Raw genomic sequence first — 21,450 nt, 5'->3', positions numbered from 1 at the left:
TCCCAACTATCGGATGATTTCGTCCCCGGGCTTCTCCAGCCCTTCAAGTCCTTCAAGAATCTGGCTTCCTCCGAAAGGACCGCAAGCTGCCGCCGTACTTTTCTTTGGCCCGCTCCACACCTCGTGAAATTTGACAGTCTGGTCACTTGACGCAACGATAATGCATCCCTCATCCAGCGTGCGAGGACACCATAGGCCTCCTTCTTTTGCGCTTGGTCGTAATTGAATAGGGTGCGACGTACGGCGGTACGGTTCGCTTTGCCCTCGCCTGCGCTGGACCGTGGACGCTGAAGACGAGATGCTGGTCGCACGATCGAGAAGATCCTGCATAAGGATATGTGACTTTCCTGGATAACTCACAGCGCAGATAGCGCGCCCACAATGAACTGCACCAGCGTTGCTTATCCCATCCCAACTAGTGCCATACGGACCCCACGGGATTGCAGCAATCTGCTCGCAGCTCGGCCACGCAAAGACAGCGATCCTGTAGGGGTGCTCTGGCTGTGCGAACCCAAAAGTGGCAACAATCTCCCTTCGTCTTTTGCTCCAAATAAGGCTTGTCACTTGCGCATACACGTTGATGGTCGCCAGGCACGCCCCAGACGGGGCGTGCCAGAAATGAATGGCTCGGTCGTTAGAGCCGCCTCCAGTGGCAAGGAGAGACGGTTGCCATGGCGCAAAGGCAATTGCCTTGACGGCTGCCGCATGAGCCAATATATGCTTCTGCCTATTTGGGGGTATCGTTACCGTTCTCTCAGTCCCCAAGGCGAGCGACTCGGTGTGTTTAAGGAGTGATGCTTGCGAAGAACCGAGGCGAAAGTGAGACCATGAAGGAAGCAAATTGAGAAAGTCACGCCGCCTGAATAGTCGCTTGCTTGTGCTTGCAGAAAGATATGAGAATGCATTCTGACATTGCACGCTTATCGACTGGCAAGTTTGAGCTGATTTACAAGGTTTCGTTGTACGATTGAGCTGTCGCCAGGGCATGAGGTCACGGAGCTCGAAGATTAGACACGCGTTATCATTTCCTCCAGTGGCCAAGTAGGCCCCATCTGGAGACCAGGTTATACCACAAATCCTCTGAGTATGTGCGGAGATTCTGGCAAGTAGGGTGATCGCACCGTTCCAACCAAATTGTTCTCGAATCTCCTCACTGGGCCATTCTACTGAGTAGTACCATATGTTGCCAAGTTCATCGCCGACAGCAAGGTCCTCTGTATTGACTTCAACGTTGTGGAATCGCTCAGAGAACCTGCGCGTCACTGTTTGCCTGAAAGCGACGGAAGTGACACTGTTGGGATGACTAATTTCATAGCGTGGCTCGGCTTCAGGAGCACTCCAGAGGGTGACCAGCCCACTTCGCCTACCGACGGCCAGGATGTCTTTGCCTCCGCTCTCGGATGAGAAAGATAGAGAGATTACGAAATTTGAGGGATGATGGTCCGCGAACGGGGGATACAGCACGCCAAAAATCTCCGACCAAACATACACGCGGTGGGCAAGACCAACGGCGAGAACTCCAGAGGTAGGTGAATACGCGAGCGTTGTGCAATAGAAGTCATCGCGAAGATAAGGAGCGTCCAGGATCCGGAATGGGCGTGCTGGTACAATGCTCTCAGCGTCGTCTTTTGCACCCGTCGACGTCCCTGTCAGGCACAAACGTTAGCACCTCCGCAGATGGTTTGGAGAGCCGATACTCCCCGTTGTCAAAACCTCATCGAAGGATTCTACAAAGAACAATTTTGTGGTATTATATATCTTTGAAAAACTTTGATATGTGAGTGACCCGGATAAACACAAGTATCTTTTTGTGCCAAAGGGGTGGCATCAGGCATTGTCCCATAAGCTAACATACTTTCATAGATTTTGGAATGATAGCTCCCATCATTGAGGTTGTCTCATCCAACATTGAAGTTTCACTAAAGGAAGAAAGAAAATTCTTTGACTTACATTGATCTGCCTCTCCCCTTTTCCAGGCACTGCCTTTCCATGTTAACGGAGAGAAACGTTCGTAATCAGGGCGAGACGGACTCGGCTTGGACTCGAGCAGAGGCCATAGCCTGCACTTCAGTATCTTGACTATCGGGTCGATATTCAAAGCAAGAGCTACTCTCGACTCGTGCTTTTCTGGCTCTTCAGACGACGCAGCTTGAGAGAAAAATTTCGCCGTATGCACTGGAGCGGTCGCTCGACTCGCAAGACGCCCTCTCGTGTTACCAGGTATCCCTATAAATTGTCTACCTAGCATGGCAGACGTTCCACCGACGCTCCATACGGCCCCAGCGCTGACCTGTCTGAGAGGGTCCCGTGGTCCAAACTCACTGCCACTCCTGATAGCTGAGCCGTTGATGAGGTGGGGAATATAGTGAGGGCTGAAGGTACGCCCGGATTGTATCCTCGGGACACTTGCAGATCTGCGCAGCCGCTCAGGCATAAAGGGATCCGACCTCGGTGTGCGTTGTCGCAGAAGCTTTTCTTCAGGGGTCAGGCTCTGCGTAGGCTTTCCCACTCGCAACGGTGTGGACGGAGGATCAATGAATTCTCTCAAAGGGATGAATCTGTCTGGAGATTTCGGGCTCCTAGAGCCCTTTGCCATTACAACACCATTGAAAGTCCGTCTAAATCTTCCGCGACCTCTCTCAATAGCGGTCTCTTCGACTGTGGGCAGATGTGTCGTAGCTCCAAATCCGTCTGTGCTATTGGGGATCTGCTGCCTGCGGTTCTTCATGCATGAACCTTCAGAAGCAAATGAGCTAATGGAGAGCCTCTCGAAGGAAGGCAAAAGAGATTGTACTTCGTCCCAAGGTCCACTTGATGTGTCAGATAGAGGCAAAGGAATGGTAGCAGAGTCGACTAATCGCATGGACTCGCGTTCTTGGGTTGTCGATCGTGTATCATGCAAGAAGCTGCTTGCTGCAGAGACTTCTGAGCTTTTTGAAGAGCGACATGTCGAATTGGTCATTCTGTAAAGCGCTCGAGAGACAATATGTATATACTATGTGGGCCGATAAGAGCTATGGGAAAGGAATGAAATATCGTGCCGCTAGCAAAACACAAAGCCATAAGTAAAAGCTATTGATGACCAGCACATTGTTGGATCATAACAGGCCCGACATTGTCAGACGCAAGAAAGTATAGGCAGTGTATGTGGTTGGTTGCGTTGGTTGTCTTTGTATGAGTGCACAACACGTGACCTTTCTGAATCTGGAAGGCAGCTTCTGTTAGGCAAGCGTTACTCCGAGTCCTGCTTCACCACACTTGTCAATCCCGGAAGAAACTGTCTTGCAGGAAAAGTCGGGAACGACCTGCATATGCTGATGTGACTATTACTTCAATATGGCTGGTGTATATTTCAACGATCTGACCAAATGTAATATGTACACACTTGGACTAACTTTTGGTTCCGTAGCATGGAATTCCCCGCTACAGCTCGTTGGGAGAGCGATCCGAAGAGGCCCTCCAACAGGAACTTCGCAAAATTCAAAATTATCAAGCGCTTGACCGGCTTGTTCGTGACAAGGTAGGATTTGATTCTCCTGCTCGTATTTCCTGTTTATCTTCATCCCTACCTCTTAATAAACGGCAAAAGACTGATGAAGCTTGCCAGATCGCTGGACATGATTATACACCTGAAACTCTGCAAAAGATCTCTGAATTACTGAGCAGCAACCCAGAATACTACACTGTATGGAACTACCGACGGAGGGTTCTGCAACATGAGTTCAATTTGGCATCATCAAACGACCCAGAGGAAGCCGTAACAGGACAAATAGCAGCGCTGATCAAAAACGATCTGCAATTCCTGATACCCCTCCTCCGGAAATTTCCCAAGTGCTACTGGATATGGAATTATCGCATGTGGCTTCTTGATGAAGCCAAGCGTCTTCTTCCCCGAGCTGTTGCTCGGAAATTCTGGCAAGAAGAGCTTGCCCTTGTGGGTAAGATGCTCAGCTTGGATAGCAGAAACTTCCACGGCTGGGGCTATAGACGATTCGTCATAGAGTCACTGGAAAATCTTGCACCAGAAGACCAGGAAGTGCGAAGCATGGCACAGGAGGAATTTGAGTACGCGAAGAAGATGATAGGCACGAATTTGTCCAATTTCTCTGCCTGGCACTATCGCACGAAGCTCATCCAGCGACTGCTGAGCGAGCAGTCGGCCAGTGACGAGACACGCAAGAAGATTCTCGATGATGGTCAGTTCTCCAATTCGATCTGAATAGGTGTCTGCTACTGGAACGATGCTGACAGGGATAGCAGAACTGGATCTCATCCACCGTGCTCTGTGCGACCCTTACGATCAGTCACTGTGGTTCTATCACCAGAACCTGATGTGTACTTTTGATCCTTCACTATCAGATCAGACGATGGCGCCAAATCTCAGTAATGATGAACGTTTAGAATATTTGCGCAAGGAGATCGACGAAATTCAAGACATGCTTGATGGGGCAGAGGATTGCAAATACATATACCAGGCGCTGATCGACTGTACTGTTTTGGCAAGGAAAGTGGAAGGGACTATGTCCAGTGCCGACAAGGAGAACATTTTAAGCTGGCTTTCCGAACTAAAGAAGTTGGATCCGCTACGATGTGGACGATGGCTAGATTTTGAGAAGTCGCTCTGTGCTGATGTATGAACGATTTGTTTATGTGGTGGAAATTCCACGACGATTTCATGATGACTCTCAACCGCATAATCTGGATTATTTATCTACCTTGTACGTTATTGTCTCTTGAAGTTCCGCCGGTCGAGTGTGGAGCGGGTGACATTCATCTCGAAATTAACATCGGACCAGTTTCAGAATAACAAGTGGCAACAGCGTTTCAGTTACACGATGGGAGCGTCTCAGTGGTCACAGCAGCCGTTATCCACATCCTCTATCGAACAGATTGTAGATTGACGAAGTCACGTAGACGACCATCAAAGTCAGTTGAGTAATAATGATGAGAGCTTAAAAATAAGAACATGACAACTCGTACCTGAAACTGTAGTCTGCGGGCCAGCAACTCGGCCTCTCCCAACCGTAGAACTAGATAGACTAGGTCGAGACCTGCCAATCGAATCACCAAGGTACTAGCCAGAAACAGTCTTGGCTCTCCCATCAAAATAACGGTACCTTAGATCCATTATTGAGCGGAGAGATATCCAACTCCAACTCCAAGGAACCCAAGAGTAAGTAGATAGGTAGTCATCCATCAAGACATTGGATTCCTTGAAGTTGGGTTTGACCTTCTACTTGTCTTAATTGTTTCCCTCTTTTCCCCCTTTACCAACCCAAGAATTGCCTGGTGGCTTTGTATCCATTCTGAGTTCTGACCATCCAACCTCCGCTCCCTTTCGGACTTATCGCACCTCCGCCCACTGCTCGCCTCCCCCTTCCCTCCCCTATCATGGACTTTTGTTGCCCTGATCTCCCGGCACCTCTTATTTAATAATCAAGAATATTTTAGAAATCATTAAAGAGCTTTCTCTAAGATCGAAATCGTCCGCATAGCTGGCTCCAGGCGGTCGAGTGCACCATGTCTTCCGGACGAAACAGTGCCGAGTACAACGGGGTGAGTTGTCTTTCCCGGCATTTGTTCCTACTTGGGAAATATTGACTGACAATGATGTTGATAAGGACTCATTCGATGACGCCTCTGAAGTACAGACTACCAGCAACCCGAACCTCACCGTCTCGATTCCTCAGAGCTCATCTACACGCTCTCTCACAGACAGCCCTCCGAGCGGAACAGGTGCAACACCTCAGTTCACCGAAGCGCCATCTCTCCCACCTGTTTTTCAGAACGAAGATAAGAAGGATGAAGACACGGAAGATGCCAGGTCAGAAAGGCAGTCCGGTACGGATGAAACGCCTCGCAGGACCAAACCAAAATCGCCCTTGTTGACGGCCCACCGACTATCGACGACTTCTCTTGACGAGGTGAATCTTGCCAGTAACAATTTAGATGACGTTACCCTGCAGAATCACGACTTGGGCCAGGAGCCCATGTCCGATGTTCCCCCTGTACCTTCCCGAAATTCAGCATCCTCCGCTCAAACCTTGCCCCTCCAGGGACTATCTGGCAGCCTCCCTTCCAACTCGTGGGGATCACCTCCCGTGAACAAGACCCCGGCCCCAGCGGCCCCAGCTCCAGCGCCGCCCATAACCCGAAAACTCACCGGCCCATTCGCCTGGCTTTCCCGAAGCTCAACGGCGAGTCGCGAGGTCAAGTCGCCTCCACCACAAACTAGTCGGCGGAACACGGCCGCCTCCGTCTCTACTCTCTCGAGCAATTCCGAGTTGACCAGGCATGACGGAGAAGATTTGGATGGTTCAGCGGCCAGGAGACCAAGGCGCAGCAGCCTAAAGGACCAATTCAAGTTACTAAGGATGCGGGATGAAGGACTGGTTTCGGAGAACGACGGAGCAAGTGTCGCGTCAGGACGGGCAAGCATCAGTCATTCTGCTGGAAGTCCTCCCAGTATACCCGAAGAAGAAGAACATGCCTCTGCTCCGCCTCTTGCATCGCCACCCACTATTCCACCTACAGTCAATCCCAATCTGCCTCCGGGAACGGTCTCGGGGTTATCTGCCTCTGCCACCGATGCGTCTGCACCTGTCGATTGGGAGCTGTGGCAGCAACTTGTAAACCATGGTCCGCAGGCACTCAAAGGGCCGAATTCAGAAGAGATTAATGCGGCCATCAAGCGAGGAATCCCCCAGACCATTCGAGGTGTCATCTGGCAGATTCTGGCTGACAGCAGGAATCCGGAGCTGGAAGAGGTCTACAGAGATCTAGTTGCTCGCGGCACGGATAAAGAAAATCAATACACAAACGGTACAGGGGAACCGGAGTCCCTAGCTTCGTCTCGCGCGTCTGTGCGATCAGAGAACTCAACCGCGCACTCGAACCACGGATCTTCTCCGAGCCCCTCCCAGGAGATTGATCCTGAGAAGCTGGCTAAAGAGCAGGCGGCTAACGAGATAGCTCGCAAAAAGAAAGCCAAGGAAGATGCCGTGGCGCTCCAAAAGCTGGAGAAGGCTATTCGGCGCGATCTTGGTGCACGCACCAGCTATTCTCGGTACTTTGTCTCACAAGGAAACCAAGAAGGCCTGTTTGGTCTATGTAAAGGCTACGCTCTCTACGATGAGGCCGTGGGATATGCGCAGGGGATGAACTTTATTGTCATGCCACTCCTGTTCAACGTAAGGACTCCACCCTAACTTGCACTCAGTGGGAGAATCGTATTGTCTAACTACAAGTCCCCGTAGATGGATGAGGCCGAGGCCTTCACGTTACTAGTGAAGCTGATGAACAAGTATGGCCTCCGAGAGATGTTTATTCATGACATGCCTGGTCTCCATCGCAATTTGTACGTCTTCGAACGTCTGCTGGAGGACTGGGAGCCAGCCCTCTACTGTCACCTTCGCCGGCGAGGTGTTCATCCCCAACTTTATGCCACTCAATGGTTTTTGACCCTTTTCGCCTACCGTTTCCCGCTACAACTTGTTCTCCGAATCTATGACTTGATATTCGAAGAAGGTCTTGAGAGCACCATTCTCAAGTTTGCAATTGCTATCATGCGCCGCAATGCTGAGACCCTACTGACAATGAAGGACATGACGCCGCTGACTTCTTTCCTGAAAGAACGCCTGTTCGATGTCTACATTGACAAGCAGCCTTCACCATCTTCGATTCTTGAGTCGGGGTTCTTCGGCAGCTCTGGCGCAGCGGACAAGGAGGTCTATAGGGCCGATATTATGGTGCAGGACGCTTGTGCGATTAATCTGGCCCCCGGAACGATTAGCGCCTACACTGCGGAGTGGGAAGAAAAAGTGCGGACGGAGCGAGAGCGTGAAGCTGAACTGGAAGGGCTCAGGAACACCGTGGCCAACCAAAGTGCTCGGATACGCCTCCTAGAAGAGCAAGCCGAGGCATCTGATAAAGAGCATGTACAGCTTGCTTCAGAACTCGTGCACGTCAAGGTGGAAAATGAGGAGCTCACCGACATCAATGATGCTCTGAAACTTCAGGTTAGCGAGTTGAAGATTGTTGTGGACAAGCAGCCCGCAGAGGTTGAGGAGAAGCTTCGCACAGAAATGGACCGGATAATGAAGCGCAACATGGAAGTTCAAAATGAAAATCGATCGTTGTCAGAGCAGATGGCAGAGATGGAGAGGGAGCTCGTGGAGGCGAAGATGCAATGGGCTGAGGTAAGCATTCAGCGATTGTTGAGATGATCTGTCCCAATCTAACGTTTTGCTGCAGATACACGAAAATTATGAGAACCTCAAACAGAAATGGAGTGATCTTCGCAAAGCTCTTGATTAGACTTGCGGATGTGTTATGCAATCCGATTCCGCGTCGTCTACCACGTTCAGCATTCTTCCGAACTCGATTTCTGCCAAACCGCTAGTCATACGGAGCCATTGTGCACTGGCAGTTTCTCATATACATTTATGACGCCTATCCGCCGGCCATGACCAGCTTATACTGCATGTCTACGGGAGCTCCACTGTGCAATTTGATGGATGTCGAAGTGTAGAAAATGTTGTTTCATTGTGACCTCCGCACGTCTTGCGTTCCCCTCGGCCTGTGGTTACTGGGAAGGGAAGACTACAAACACCTGTCCTCGACAGCTTTGACGAGTAATGCGATGCCGCTTGCGAGGGACACAATTGCAATTACTGGGTCTCAGTTTGCCGCATTTATGCTGAACCAGTAATCTTCCTCATGTTGACTGGATACTATTGCCAGGTCCGTGACCGGAAAGTTCTGGATTTGCGATTATGGCAAAGAGCATACTTGACGTATGCCATGTATATCATCGAATAGAGATTATCCAAATACGTGCATGAACTCGGCATTCAGCCTAGATTTTCTTTACAAGCATGACCGGTCCTCTATTCCCGTAATCATATCACCATAAGTCTTCAAGAGAACTAAACAAGATTAAGTTAATCACAGAATGCTCTCGAAATAAGTCGTGAGAACATCTTCCTTCACCGGCCCCGCCACAGCCTTCAGCGCCTTGTGCGCCTCACACTCGTTATCATAGTACTTCATGTCCTCCATCGAGGCAAAGGTCGTCTTCACAGAGATATTGAACCCCTTGTTGCGAGGATCCGGGAACGACTCGCCAGCCGCCGCGCTGAGAATATACGGTTTCCCATCCTGTTCACAGGCTGGCGTCAATACCCATCCAACTTCAGAGCCCGAAGAAACAAACCTTCACAGCAGTTTTCGCAAGGACCTTGTACTGCTCCAAGACGCGGTCACGGTCTTCCGCCTTGGGGACGTTGAAAAGAGTGATGCGTTCGATGGGGGCCATTTTCGAGACTCGGGGCGTGTAATTTCGGCGGCGTATCCAACAGAAGGTCGGATCTGTCAAGGTAAAGTAACGTACTTGAGATGGAAATAGAGAGGAGGGGAGGCTGATTTTCAAGTAGGCTCGAGCTACTCACTTCCGCAATCGGATGGATATCGCCGGGTATTTATATGGGCCTGGGGGATCCCCGCGATGTGGGGTATGTGTTGACTTTCGGGTTTCCTAGTAATGGCTATGATAGTTTCTTGGTGTCTCTATCTACATGCTTTTTGGGATTGATCCGATTATTGTGCATGGTACTGTGTAGTACAGGCCCGACTGCCGACGAGTGAGCTCTTCCGACGGATGCTTGGAGTACCTAGTATCTACCCTCGGTTCAACAGCCACTGAAAGCACTCTGCAATACCTGTCTAAAACCATACAGTCCTGGGATGTTGAACACTACGAAAAGTGTCGTCCGTCGTCGTATCCCATTTCGCACATTTGATTTGTATGTTCATAGTTGGACGCTTTTGAGTAGACTGTTGCGCTGATGAGAGGAAGCGCGGAAATCCTCCGTTGCGAGCGCCATATTCCGCCCCGTTATCTGATGAGCTTCGGCTAAATGGGTTACCACAAGTGGTGCACTCGCTCTTCTTCCGCTCAGCCTTCATAAGCATATTGGTCATCGTTCCTGACTTCGAAGGTAGTCGGACTTGGTTTTCAATTCAGAGTAGTGAGATGGTGAAGAAACACACGTGCGCGGTCTCCGACTTATCAGACACTATGCAGTGAAGGAACTGCGGAATAGAGGGTATCTGCTGTGAAGTGCTCTTTACAGCCATTGGAATGGTGACACTGCTCAATGATGAAGGGATGCTTGTGACCGCCAGATATGGAGGTATGCCGGTTAGATGCGAGCGGTTGGAGCTCTGAGAGGCTCGAGCTGGTCCTTTGATCAAATGAGGTCTTTGATCCTTCAGCTTCGCAGATGGAGAAGGCATACCATGCCTGCACTCCACAGTTTCATATTAACGCACGACTTCATGGTCTCGGAAGCGATTATTACATCCTTTGATACGACCAAGCGAGCGATCCGCAAGAAAATCAGGTGGATATTGACAACGGTAAGGAGAGTAAAGGAGAGTGAGATGATTTAGCCGCGGATTCTAACAACGATCGATGGCTCGGAAATATTCAGATCAACGATGGAGTGGACTATCCATTAATTCAGTCTCTAGCCGTGACGGCGGATGTTGATCTAAGCTAGTCTGGTCTACAGAGCCGACCTGGGCCGCCCGATATCAAGGAATTAGTCTAAAGGTTACCCCTTCGTGCTTGCTCGCGTTCAAAAGCCTCGAACAGACTCTTGAAATTTCCAGCACCAAAGCCGTCAAAATTGTTGCGCTGGATGACTTCGATGAATACCGTGGGCCGGTCGAGCACATGTTTGGAAAAGATCTGAAGCAAGTATCCCTTCTCGTCAAAGTCCACCAGAATATGAAGCTTTTCTAGAACGGCAATATCCTCCTCGAGTGTCAGTCCGGTGTGTGACAGTCGCTGACGCAGGTCCGAGTAGTATGCGCTGGGAACTTCGAGGAAGGATACACCTCTTTCTCTGAGTCGAGTGACGGCTGTGACGATGTCCTTTGTTCGGAAAGCAATGTGTTGGACACCAGCGCCGTTGTAGTAGTTCACGAACCTGTCAGTTGGTCAGCTCGATCACCTGTATACTGTTTTGTCAGGCGGTGCAGCAGTGACCTACTCCTCGATCTGTGACTTCTTTTTACCCTGAGCCGGCTCATTCATGGGCATCTTAATCACTTCGTTGGGCGAGGCGACGACGATCGACCGCATGGCGGAATATTCGCCACACATGTTTAAGTCATCTACAGTCCAGTACCGATGGAAGTTAAGGCAGTCCTCGTAGCTGAAATGACGACAGTTAGCAACCTTCACCCTCAAGACAGCGCGGAACAGCAGCTATACGTACTACTTGACAATTGGATCGACACCGTTCCACGGCTGATTGCCAACGCAATGATCTATCTCAATGAAGTCAATCGATGGCAGCAACCGATTGATGGGATCGTCGTCTGTTACGGCTTCATAGCCTGGTAGGAAGGGGCCGGAGTAGTGGTGACGATTGATCAGCGAATGCACCGTATCCTCATAGGTACCGATCGTGGCCAGGGTGATTGAACCATGCTGGTCATCCTTCAAGGTTGTCGGGGCTGCAACTGGAGCAGCTCCGTGATCTACTGCTCTTTTCCAGACAGCTTTGATATCGCCCTCTATCCGGAACGCAACATCCTTTACACCGTCGCCGTGCTTGTTCAGATGACTGTGGATTCCCTCCAACAATCTCCGATCTGCCTCGGTAACATCATCATCATATTCGCCTGTTCCTGACAAGGAACGGATGGGAGAAGTGAGAACGAAGATAGCTTGGCCGTTGGAGACGACGTGCGATACGACGCTTCTAGAGCCAGTTCCGGGACCGCGATAAGCGATCTGCTTGAATCCCATCCGCGTCACGTAGTAAGAAGCTGCCTGTTTCGCATTGCCCACATACCACGTAATGTGGTCAAATCCCACATATTCCGGGCCTAGATTGGAAGCGAAGATGTTCTCCTCGACCTTATTTGAGACTGTCATGGTTTTGACATGGGGGGAGTGAATTTATCTGCCTCAGGAGTAGCACAGGGAAAGAGAATGCAGGGGTGAAGCTTTTGCATCTTCTCGTAATCATTATGAGCAGTAGAGGTGTTATTATTACAGTATCTAGCTATCACTTCACCGACCCGGTCCCGGCACTTCGTCACAAATTGTTAATAGACTTTCAGTGTTCCGTAATCCCTGCAACCAGCCAGCCAACCAGACTTGGCTCAAGCTTAATAGTGCGACGCTTTTTCAATGGTTTTGGAGGTCTCATTTTAGCCCTGACGTTGTATGTATGACTGAGACCCGGAGAATCCATCCTAGGTCAGATTTATTCATTGCTACCATGGGTACAATTAATGTCACGGTATATTGATCAGCTTCTGTAGGACAAACTTCCACTCTCTTGGTTGAATTAGAGACGAGATTGTTCTTTTTGGAGCAAATTGGCCTTCTCATTGCTGACACTGGCCGTTGTGAGCCGGTAATGCCTCAATACCAGGAGGCAGAAGCGAGTGAGACTCTATATCACCTGCTCTCGGTCTCGAGTAAGACACCCGCAACATCCGCGCCTCCGTATCGAAGCCCCTAAATCTCTAGGGCCATTTTGTAGGCCATAGCGTCAAGATGTCCCAACGCTTCTCGGTTCTCTTGGGACAAAACCAGTGTCCTTCGTAGCTCTCGAACACTGGCTCTGTATCACATTCACATTTGCACCACTCCAGCACACCCATCAACTATCATTGACTGGCTCCGGCCGATTCTTGAACAACAGCTTGTACTTGATGATCTCCACAATCTCCAATTCCTCGCCCTCGGACTCGGCGGTCCTGTCGTCGTCGTCGTCGGGACGCTTCTTACGCTTCTGCACCAACGCGAGTGGCTGCGCCAGTTTCTTCACTTCCCCCGTCATCCGCTGGTACCGGCCGACATATAGATAGACTCGCTTCATCCATTTCGTGTCGTCCGGTGACGTGGTTTGCGGCGAGTAGTCAGGGAACATGAGTTTGCCAATCGGTGTCTCGAACGCGGTTATGGCAGCGTCGGGATCTTTGGCGTCGGCGGGGCGAGGGACCGCGCCCTGATCGTCGAGGGATGGGAGGTTAATTGTGCCTTGTAGTTCGAGGATTGCCAGACCCGAGGGCGTCTGTAGGATTTGGGGGAGTGGGTTTTGGGTGTGAAGGGGAGAGCTCGACGCGTGAGGATGGAGGGGTATCGACGGCATTTTGGCTTGAGAGGTTTTCTGGTGGTTCTTGGGGATTATATTCAAGCCTGAACAATTTCCTGGGAATGATTTGGCTTTTAGGCTTTGACACAATATACAATAGGCAAATGACGTGTAGGTCTTGTAGACTTGGGGAGAGGGATTAGCGCGTTGCTCAGAATCAACGGTCTTATCGCTTATCGATAAGCAGATATAATATCCAGCACAATATTATATACTGTCCTCTATCACTGCACAAGGCCGGTCTATTACGTTTTCGAAAGTTAAGATATCTTATTTCCCCGTTAGCTGTTTGACCAATGGACACTGATACAAGCACCGGAATTTATGGTTTCCAGATTTCATCAGAGAAAGAACTGGAGTAAGTGCTGCACATGGCTCAAGCTGATGAAGTACATCAGGCCTGCCACTCCTTAGCTTATTATTTCTTAAAAACGTATATATAGAGACGATCCTGTAACTGCCATATAGAGCTACTAGCGAGGGCATATTATAAATCATAAGCTGTGACGTGAATGAACACTAAGTGCCTGCTAGACATATCTTCAAATTTCCATGACTAGCGTGACCAGTGACGGATGATGGACCAACACATTCACGGACTTCACTAGCGCTGTACAAGGTATTGATTGTTAGGGTGTCTATAAAACAGAATCTTCTATGACGCTCCTTCTGCGTCTTGCCCATATCGGCTTTCTCAGGTGCTTTTCTACACCGACAACACAAACATATTTGGCATCCAGATCTTCTGCGCCTTGTACAGGAGGAAAACGGTTCTCTGCAATGCGATCGACCGAGACTCATATGCAAGTTCAAGAGAAATGAGAGGTCTGTATCTGTCGATCGTCTTGATTCCTTCTCTGTCGAACAAGCTGAGACTGCCAAAAGAGTCCAGGCACGTTCCGTATCTCCGCACCAGGATATAACTGACCTTTCCTTATCAGAGGCGAGCAATCTTAGTTCGGAGTACCCCAGTATCAAGCTGTTAGACATTCCTAAGGAAGTACGACGAAAACCCTGCCATGTGACTGACATCAGGTAGGCTAACAATCGAATAAGGACGAAGGCCACGCTGGTCAGACACATACAATTGCAAACATGTCGTACACTTCTTCCAAGACATGGATCTCAGACATAATCAAGGAATGTGACAGATTCGTGAGAATTTCGAAAGACTCTCTGTTTACCGCGCCCGAGTCGCCAAATGTCCCTGAAGCCTACTGCGAATGGCTTGAACATCGGGTGTTCATCAATCAAAGAACCCAAGAGGCAGAATCTCGACGCCGCACACTTAGAGCCTCAAAACGAGTCAGCCAGGCGAAAACCTCAATTCAGCCATTCGCCGGCAAGACGTTCAAAGACACTCGATCTTCCGTGCTGGCAATGGAGACGATATGGCTGCCTCCTACGAGCTTCCATCTTGAACGGCCTGTCGCTCCCTGGCCATGCAGCGACGAGCTCACGAGCGACGGTCCCATGAGAAGTATGTCTGGATATTCCCGTTTCCCCCCTCTACCTAGGGTACCAGGCAACGAGACCGTCAATTGGAGAAAAAGAGCCCCAATAACGCCGTACCCATTCGATACTTTTGGAACGCCCTGTCTAGGACACATCGCGGGCGCGCCAGATATCGAAGATGAGATGGCTTTCTTCGTCGGTCGGGCCTTGCTCGAGGAGATCAATATTGATGAATTCTAGACCGGCCCTGACTGGACGGACGATTCTGGAACGCAGCAGTTTTTATGAGGACGAGATACGTGGATGCGGCGAGCGCATGATTCTCTTTGACTTCTCTGTGTATTAAGGTGGTCGTGAAACTTGAGTGCACCTCGTTGACTGTGAAAGATTTTCTCTTTTCTTGATCAGATGTCGGACTACTTGACGTAGAAAGGCCGTTTAACATCTGAGTGTCGATCTGTTCCCCGAACGAAAGGGGCGCAAGACTGTATTGAGAACCTACTGTGGATGATGTGCGAAGGTCATCCTCAGGAGAACACCGGAATCGTCCAAGGTATACCGGTAGACTCCGGACGGCGACAATACGTTTAGCCCATCGCGTAGTTTGTGAGATGTTTGGCATGCTGCGGTCTTCGAAAATTTAGTATCTCCAGGAGTTACTACGGCGGGAGAAGGGATGGAGCGTTCCGTTATAGAAAGTGAATGCTCGCAGCAGCATTCACTGCGATATCTTACGATAGCAGACTTGCTCGAGATGCTCGAGACCATCTATAGCCTCCTTTACCATCTCTTCCCCAGATGACCCTGCAGGCCCTTGCATTTTGCCGTAACGCAAATCACTCAGCTCGCCAACTGTGGCGCTGAGTCCGGACAACACAGTTGTTGCATCTTGGTCCACCTGCGAAATCTCATGCTCGATATTTGAGCATGCGGTCTCCATTGCGGACAAAAGGCTGGAAATGGAGTGGTAGTCACTGGAAGCAGCATTAATCCCCTGACCAAAGAGCTGGACATCCATGTCCATCTCCCGGCAGTCGTTCTCCTCCATGCCGTCGACGCCGGTCTTCATGATTGCTTTTCGAAGTTCGGCTTTTTGGGTCTCTCCTTGGCGGACTTCCTTGTCAATATTCTCATTGACGGTGTCCATGTCTTGCTCTCGCAATTGTTGGAGCTCCCGGTAAAGCACTCTGATATGCGGATGAGCCCGCAATTTCTTCGGAAAAAGTTCAGTAAATTGTTGCAACGAAATGATGGTCGGCAATGAAGCAGGCGAAAGCAGAAAATTGCTCAGAATGGATGCCTCAGACGGTGCCATACTGAAGTGATGGGAGACCAATAATAGTGTCAATGAGGCTTCTCTTCCTTCCTTTCTGTGTTTAGGGCGGGAAATATATTCAGACTCGTATGGTCTGTTTTGCTGGTCCTCGACAATTATATTCCTGTCTTTTGTGTTGGTCTCTCACTCCAGCAGAATAGGACGCTTGGCGAATAGGGATGATGAAGCCAAGACGCGTCTTCAGATTGATGAGGAAATTTGAATAACGCTTGGTAGATAAGTACAGAGATCCAAGGAGATGAAAACTTATGGTGAATTCACAAAAAAGGTTGCTGACTATTGTGCAACAATCAACAATTACCTTAAAGCATGGTTGTTCAAGAGAAAAAGAACGCCGGACAGAAAGGTGGACGCGTGCAACTCTAAAAAGTCCGTTCCGCTTCATTCTTACCTTCCACCCCGACGCCTCTCTGTCCTCCTTCAAACTGTCATCGAGACCTCAACCACGAATCGGTCAGAAGCATCTACCTTCTTCATAGCGGTCATCAATCGAATACTTGCTTGACCTGACCCTGTCGCGTCTCCGGAGGAGGTGTTCGGCTTTCTACATCTGGCTTCCGTGGACATTGAAACCTTCGCGTCTAACGCGGGGAACTATTTGATATACGACACTGATATCTTTGTATTGTGATTCCAATCATTCTTCTACAAAGATCAAGTCTATTGTCTTCGTCCGCCTCTCATTGACACAATTACTGCGGCCATTATTTGCTGATATCCCTGGTTGTGTTGCACGTGCTTCTGCGGACTCAAAGCCGTATTTAGGCTGCATTGCCAGCAACATCCTCCTTGGTGTCTCATCATTCTCATTCTTCTGGGAAGCCCGTGTTGGTGGCTAGAGCAATACTACCAAGTCCTCTTCCTCTGCTTCTTCCGGAGCAGACAACTTATTGATTATACCTCATCTATCTCGCCACATTCAAAATGGCGCCAGCAAGCCAATCTACTTACCAAAAAGACGAAAGAGTCCTTTGCTTTCATCATGAGATTCTATACGAGGCAAAGATCCTCGATGTTAGGCACACCGATGCTGAGGACAAGAAAAGTCCGTTCGAGTACCTAGTTCACTACAAGGGGTGGAAGAACACGTAAGTACGATCCTATGTTCGCTTTCTTATGTTGCGGGTGGCGGGACTCCTACGCCCATGCTGCTCTGTTGACTTGAGATTCTCCACCTTACCACATGCCTTGAGCCACCTCTGTCTCAATCAAGGTGCTAATGCACCTGTTTGAGTATATTCATGGAACTCTCAAATCGCGAGACTTGATACGTTGAATGGCTGCAGCTGACTTGATCCACGCAGATGGGACGACTGGGTGCCTCAAGATCGGCTCCGGAAATTTACGGATGAGAATAGGGAGCTCGCTACTACGCTGCGTCGTGAGGCAGAGGCTGCTTTTCGCCAGAAGAGCACAAAGACTACGTTGAAGAGAAAAGCAGGCTCCGATCGCGGCTCCGCCCGGGACAGCGAGGAGCGACAGACATCAGTTCCTGGTCGCGCAACCAAGAGGGCCAGAGACAATGAAATTGAAAAGGTAAGCAAAGCCCTTCCACAGTGCAGATTGCTGGGACGTGTCCGCTGTGTCCTTGAGGGATACTGCAAGTCTCGTTGCTTTGTCCACACGATATTCACGATATGGCTACAGGAAGAACATTTCTATACACGGCCATCCGTGAGGATTGTAATGCCGGACAATTTGAAATCCCTCCTCGTAGATGACTGGGAAAATGTGACGAAAAATCAACAGGTTGTTGCTTTGCCGGCCAAAGCATCAGTCAACCAGATCTTGGAAGATTTTATCGCGGAAGAGAAGCCCAAGCGTACGAGCTCGGCTGATCTGGATGTCCTCGAAGAAGTCATCATGGGTATCAAGGAGTACTTCGACAAAGCCCTTGACAAGATTCTGCTCTACCGATTCGAGCGCGAGCAGTACAAAGCCCTCCGCAAGAAATGGGAGGCGGGATCCGGTGAATATTCTGAGAAGGGCCCCCTCGATATCTACGGGGCCGAACATCTAACAAGACTCTTTGGTATGCTTTTCGATCGTTTGTTTTTCAGAAGTCCACTTACTTATTTATTCGTCCAGCAACTATGCCGGAGCTCATTGCGCAGACAAACATGGATCTCCAGTCCACCAACAGACTCCGGGAAGAGTTATCAAAATTCACGCTCTGGCTCAGCAAGAACTCTGACAAGTATTTCGCCACGAGGTACATGACTGCAACAAATGAGTACGTGGAAAAGTCAAGGGGTAACCCCAGTTCGGCAGCTGTAGCTGCCACGACGCGGCTCGTCTGAGCATGATGGGGTGGCTGGGGTCGTCGCTGAGATATTTTCTTCGTATACGGATGACATGCGCTTGTCGTCGACCTTTCTTTGCGGTGTGTTTTGGTTATTGTGCTGCTCGGGCTAGCATCAGCTATGCGCAACATGGTTTACCATGTTTGAACTTGTATTATTAGATCTAGAATTGGCCAGATTTCATCACGAATTCTCGAGAAGACACTGCTTCATCACAATATGCATTCTGGCGTCCTAGGCGTACAAGTCAGGACCCAGTTCTCATTCATCGATTCTGGTCCTATAGCTATACAGGCTGATACAGTTCAAAGATGAACAACCAACACAACGGTAATTTACAACGATGTAGGCCTCTTTCGGGGCACCGCAAGCATGCTCTTGCGCTGAGGTTGAACAGAGGAATTTCTACGCAACCAATTGCCGGGCATCCTCCACGGCGCATCTGGCCACCCGCTTCAATTCCGTCTTCCAGTCCGCCTCACGCCATCTCGTCCACGCACTCAACCCCTCGGGCGGCTGAATACTCAACGTGTCGTAGCCCTGTTTGATGATTCTGTGAACTTCCCGGGGCGAAAGATTCTTCTTCCGGTTAGCGGGGATGGGTACAGGATTCGCAGCTTCACCACCGGGATTCAAGCTCGCGTCGAGGTTCCTGTCTGGGTTAAAAAGCAAAGTGTAGAAGTGGGTCGAGACGGAGATCAGGGTGTCGATGGCGGCGACATGGATGTCCTTGCTGGCGACTGTTGTGGGGTCGGGAATCTTCGAGGCGGACGGAGTTGGGAGCTTGAGGGAGTAGACGTCGCGAAATCGGGTGATGATGGGACCTGTTTCGACGAGTTTGTAGAACAAGTCGTCGTAAGATGCCGGGTCTGGGAGAAAGGTGTCCCCTGCGGAGACGCAGAATGCCACCAGGTCTACGAGGGAGGTGGTGAGAGTGGCGATGTTGGGAGAATTTGACAGGTCCGACGCGTACGTAGTAAGGAACCGCATCAGGGAGAGCAGAGCCCTCCAGAGCTCCGACCAGTGGTATGTCAAACGGATTTTGTTCATTGATAGGTAGGTTAGGAGCCGAAGAAGGATGGCGATTGAATGACTTGAATGACGGGTGGAAATTAGTCCCAAGCGTTCTGTTCGATAAAATGAAGAAAGCGGAGAATTTACCTGTAGATGTTGGCATCAAGGCGCCGCCGGAGGTTATGCGAAATTGTATCAATCATAATGTCGAAGATAACAGTTGCGAGAACCCTGTCCCCGGTGACGAGCGGGAGATACGGCTGCCTTTGCCGGCAAAGGCGCACTTTCCTTTTCTCACCGTCATTGCAAAGCTGTTTACACAAGGATGAGTCTTCAGAAAGTATGCGAAGAGTGAAGAGGTTGAGCTCCGCGTAGTGTGCAACCCGAGGGGATCTGTAAGCGTGCTGCAACAGGTAGCTCGTAACAGAGAGAAAGCTGGCAAATGGAGATTCCTCGCTCTCTTTCTCTGACACGGAGTTAATGAGGTGATACCCAAAGAGCTTATTTGCATTTGCAAAGTCATAAGTTGCTAGAAGAATGGCTGCTTCCTGAGCCGGCCTGATTCCTGTTAGCCAACTGGGAAAATGTAAACAGAGGAGTACCCAACGCGATCTTACAGAGCTGCAAACATCTCCTTCGCTTCCTCCGCCGTTAGCGCCTGTGGCTTATTCCTCGTGCCTGGAGCAAGTCTTCCGAGTCCAAGGAAGACCAGGGTGCTGCTGAGTGTCCAGCCCTCAGGTGCATCGTCCTGTACAGCAATATAGCCGTTCCTCAGGGCGGCGCACGAAAGACCGACACCTTTAACGATCTTTTGAATGCTCGACTCATTGACAAAATCGTCGAGGCGCAATTGATATGGGTTTTGAAACTCGAACTTGTTGTAGTTCGCTAATAGTCCGAGAAGGAGGAACGGCTCAAATATTTGAATAGGGGTATCAGATTCGTGCACAAACTTCGGGGTGTGTCAGCAGAAACTCTCGAATCCAGCAGCCAGAGCAACTACGGCTTAGCACGGCCATACCTTCATGAGGGAGGGGAACAGATCCCTATGGGTAAAGTAGGAGACGAGACTCGTCTTATATGCGCCACTGGTAAGAGCAATAGCTACCCGGATCGCTTTAATCCGAATATCAACTGCAGACTCATTAGCGGCCGTAATTCGGTCAACTTAGGCAGGATTGGGTACTCACAGCTGCTCCCATTGCGAATAATACCATCTAGAACGGCGACAAGGTTCGAGATGACATGGTCGACCTCATCAAGCCCGGCAAGGACAGTGATAACATCAGAGCTGGGATTGGTATACTTCTTCTTCAGCACACATGCTAAGAACACTGTCAAGGTCTGGCTAAGGCATTAGAGCTTGCAGTGTAACTTCCCGACCAGACAGCTCACCTCTAATGCATAAGCGTTTACTGGGCTAACTCTAGAGTTGGCCTCCTTTATTGCACGTGCAAATAGCTGCTGAGTTTGAGCCTGGTAGAGTGTCAGTAAGCAATATCAGGTTGAAAGTTTCATAGGGTTGATGAAATACCTGCAAGTGAAGAGTATCTTCTGGACCGAGCCTATCTAGAATTAATGCAAGCTGGGCTCGATCAGGCGGCAACAAAAAGAACTCTCGCCAGAAACCTTCGGATGGTTCTGTAAAATCTGAAGTCTATAGGTAAAATAATTAGCATGAGATGCAGAGGAATTGTACATGACATACTTGAAAGAGATTTTCATATAGTTGCACAATTTTAGGCTTGAAAGTCTCTGGTCTACTTTGCTGCGTTAAGGGGGATTCCATGATGTTATACACGACACTCCAAAGAGCGTAGAACCATTGCAGCAATACTGGGGAATCAGCACAAGTTAGGAACTGCAATACAAATGATGATAGAAAGATTCCGAATATATGAATATCCAATGTATCATAAGTACAAGTGTCGAGGCATAATAATAGTGGTCTCCAGCCATTTCTGCCTCTTTGGGCCAGAACGCACTAGCCACATCAGCAATTGCGTTGTCAGCAATAAGCCACATTTCATTGAGTTTCTTATTGAGGAGAGTCAACGATAATCCAGCCTTTGAATATCAGATGCTTTATCTACTCCATACCTGTTAATATGAAAGCATGGGTGACTCTACTTCCATGAATTTTGAAATATCAATGCTGTCA

The 21,450-nt window shown here is 49.6% G+C and overlaps 10 protein-coding genes across 10 annotated transcripts; 4 read left to right on the top strand and 6 right to left on the bottom strand.

Annotated features, from left to right (window-relative positions):
• Positions 1-6: 6 nt before the first annotated feature.
• Positions 7-2,728, bottom strand: Aspvir_007364 (WD40 repeat domain-containing protein; the record flags this gene model as incomplete). Its single annotated transcript, XM_043270546.1, has 2 exons — positions 7-1,646; positions 1,951-2,728. The coding sequence occupies 2 exons, from the start codon at positions 2,726-2,728 to the stop codon at positions 7-9; spliced, it is 2,418 nt and encodes an 805-aa protein (XP_043126481.1).
• Positions 2,729-3,336: 608 nt separating this feature from the next.
• On the top strand, positions 3,337-4,637 carry Aspvir_007363 (Rab geranylgeranyltransferase BET4; the record flags this gene model as incomplete). Its single annotated transcript, XM_043270545.1, has 4 exons — positions 3,337-3,345; positions 3,410-3,520; positions 3,608-4,196; positions 4,252-4,637. 4 exons carry the CDS (start codon positions 3,337-3,339, stop codon positions 4,635-4,637), a joined length of 1,095 nt encoding a protein of 364 aa, XP_043126480.1.
• An 883-nt stretch (positions 4,638-5,520) lies between these two features.
• Aspvir_007362 (putative GTPase activating protein (Gyp5)) lies at positions 5,521-8,316 on the top strand (the record flags this gene model as incomplete). The annotated part of the gene is made up of 4 exons (XM_043270544.1): positions 5,521-5,556; positions 5,622-7,190; positions 7,257-8,198; positions 8,254-8,316. 4 exons carry the CDS (start codon positions 5,521-5,523, stop codon positions 8,314-8,316), a joined length of 2,610 nt encoding a protein of 869 aa, XP_043126479.1.
• A 630-nt stretch (positions 8,317-8,946) lies between these two features.
• On the bottom strand, positions 8,947-9,316 carry Aspvir_007361 (Dabb family protein; the record flags this gene model as incomplete). The annotated part of the gene is made up of 2 exons (XM_043270543.1): positions 8,947-9,159; positions 9,215-9,316. The coding sequence occupies 2 exons, from the start codon at positions 9,314-9,316 to the stop codon at positions 8,947-8,949; spliced, it is 315 nt and encodes a 104-aa protein (XP_043126478.1).
• Positions 9,317-10,609: 1,293 nt separating this feature from the next.
• Aspvir_007360 (4-hydroxyphenylpyruvate dioxygenase family protein) lies at positions 10,610-11,950 on the bottom strand (the record flags this gene model as incomplete). The annotated part of the gene is made up of 3 exons (XM_043270542.1): positions 10,610-10,994; positions 11,058-11,222; positions 11,286-11,950. The coding sequence occupies 3 exons, from the start codon at positions 11,948-11,950 to the stop codon at positions 10,610-10,612; spliced, it is 1,215 nt and encodes a 404-aa protein (XP_043126477.1).
• A 736-nt stretch (positions 11,951-12,686) lies between these two features.
• Aspvir_007359 (Ctf8 family protein) lies at positions 12,687-13,178 on the bottom strand (the record flags this gene model as incomplete). Its single annotated transcript, XM_043270541.1, has 1 exon — positions 12,687-13,178. The coding sequence occupies one exon, from the start codon at positions 13,176-13,178 to the stop codon at positions 12,687-12,689; it is 492 nt and encodes a 163-aa protein (XP_043126476.1).
• Positions 13,179-14,276: 1,098 nt separating this feature from the next.
• Aspvir_007358 (uncharacterized protein) lies at positions 14,277-14,876 on the top strand (the record flags this gene model as incomplete). Its single annotated transcript, XM_043270540.1, has 1 exon — positions 14,277-14,876. The coding sequence occupies one exon, from the start codon at positions 14,277-14,279 to the stop codon at positions 14,874-14,876; it is 600 nt and encodes a 199-aa protein (XP_043126475.1).
• A 478-nt stretch (positions 14,877-15,354) lies between these two features.
• Aspvir_007357 (Cnl2/NKP2 family protein) lies at positions 15,355-15,951 on the bottom strand (the record flags this gene model as incomplete). Its single annotated transcript, XM_043270539.1, has 1 exon — positions 15,355-15,951. The coding sequence occupies one exon, from the start codon at positions 15,949-15,951 to the stop codon at positions 15,355-15,357; it is 597 nt and encodes a 198-aa protein (XP_043126474.1).
• Positions 15,952-16,896: 945 nt separating this feature from the next.
• Positions 16,897-18,272, top strand: Aspvir_007356 (MRG family protein; the record flags this gene model as incomplete). Its single annotated transcript, XM_043270538.1, has 4 exons — positions 16,897-17,060; positions 17,277-17,508; positions 17,620-18,004; positions 18,061-18,272. The coding sequence occupies 4 exons, from the start codon at positions 16,897-16,899 to the stop codon at positions 18,270-18,272; spliced, it is 993 nt and encodes a 330-aa protein (XP_043126473.1).
• Positions 18,273-18,680: 408 nt separating this feature from the next.
• Positions 18,681-21,078, bottom strand: Aspvir_007355 (ARMH3 family protein; the record flags this gene model as incomplete). The annotated part of the gene is made up of 8 exons (XM_043270537.1): positions 18,681-19,368; positions 19,437-19,847; positions 19,907-20,241; positions 20,311-20,423; positions 20,480-20,633; positions 20,685-20,765; positions 20,824-20,946; positions 20,998-21,078. The coding sequence occupies 8 exons, from the start codon at positions 21,076-21,078 to the stop codon at positions 18,681-18,683; spliced, it is 1,986 nt and encodes a 661-aa protein (XP_043126472.1).
• Positions 21,079-21,450: the final 372 nt, after the last annotated feature.

The sequence above is a fragment of the Aspergillus viridinutans genome (assembly GCF_018404265.1).
Source record: "Aspergillus viridinutans IFM 47045 DNA, scaffold_5, whole genome shotgun sequence".
Taxonomy (NCBI): domain Eukaryota; kingdom Fungi; phylum Ascomycota; class Eurotiomycetes; order Eurotiales; family Aspergillaceae; genus Aspergillus; species Aspergillus viridinutans.
This window is presented reverse-complemented; position numbering and strand designations above follow the sequence as displayed.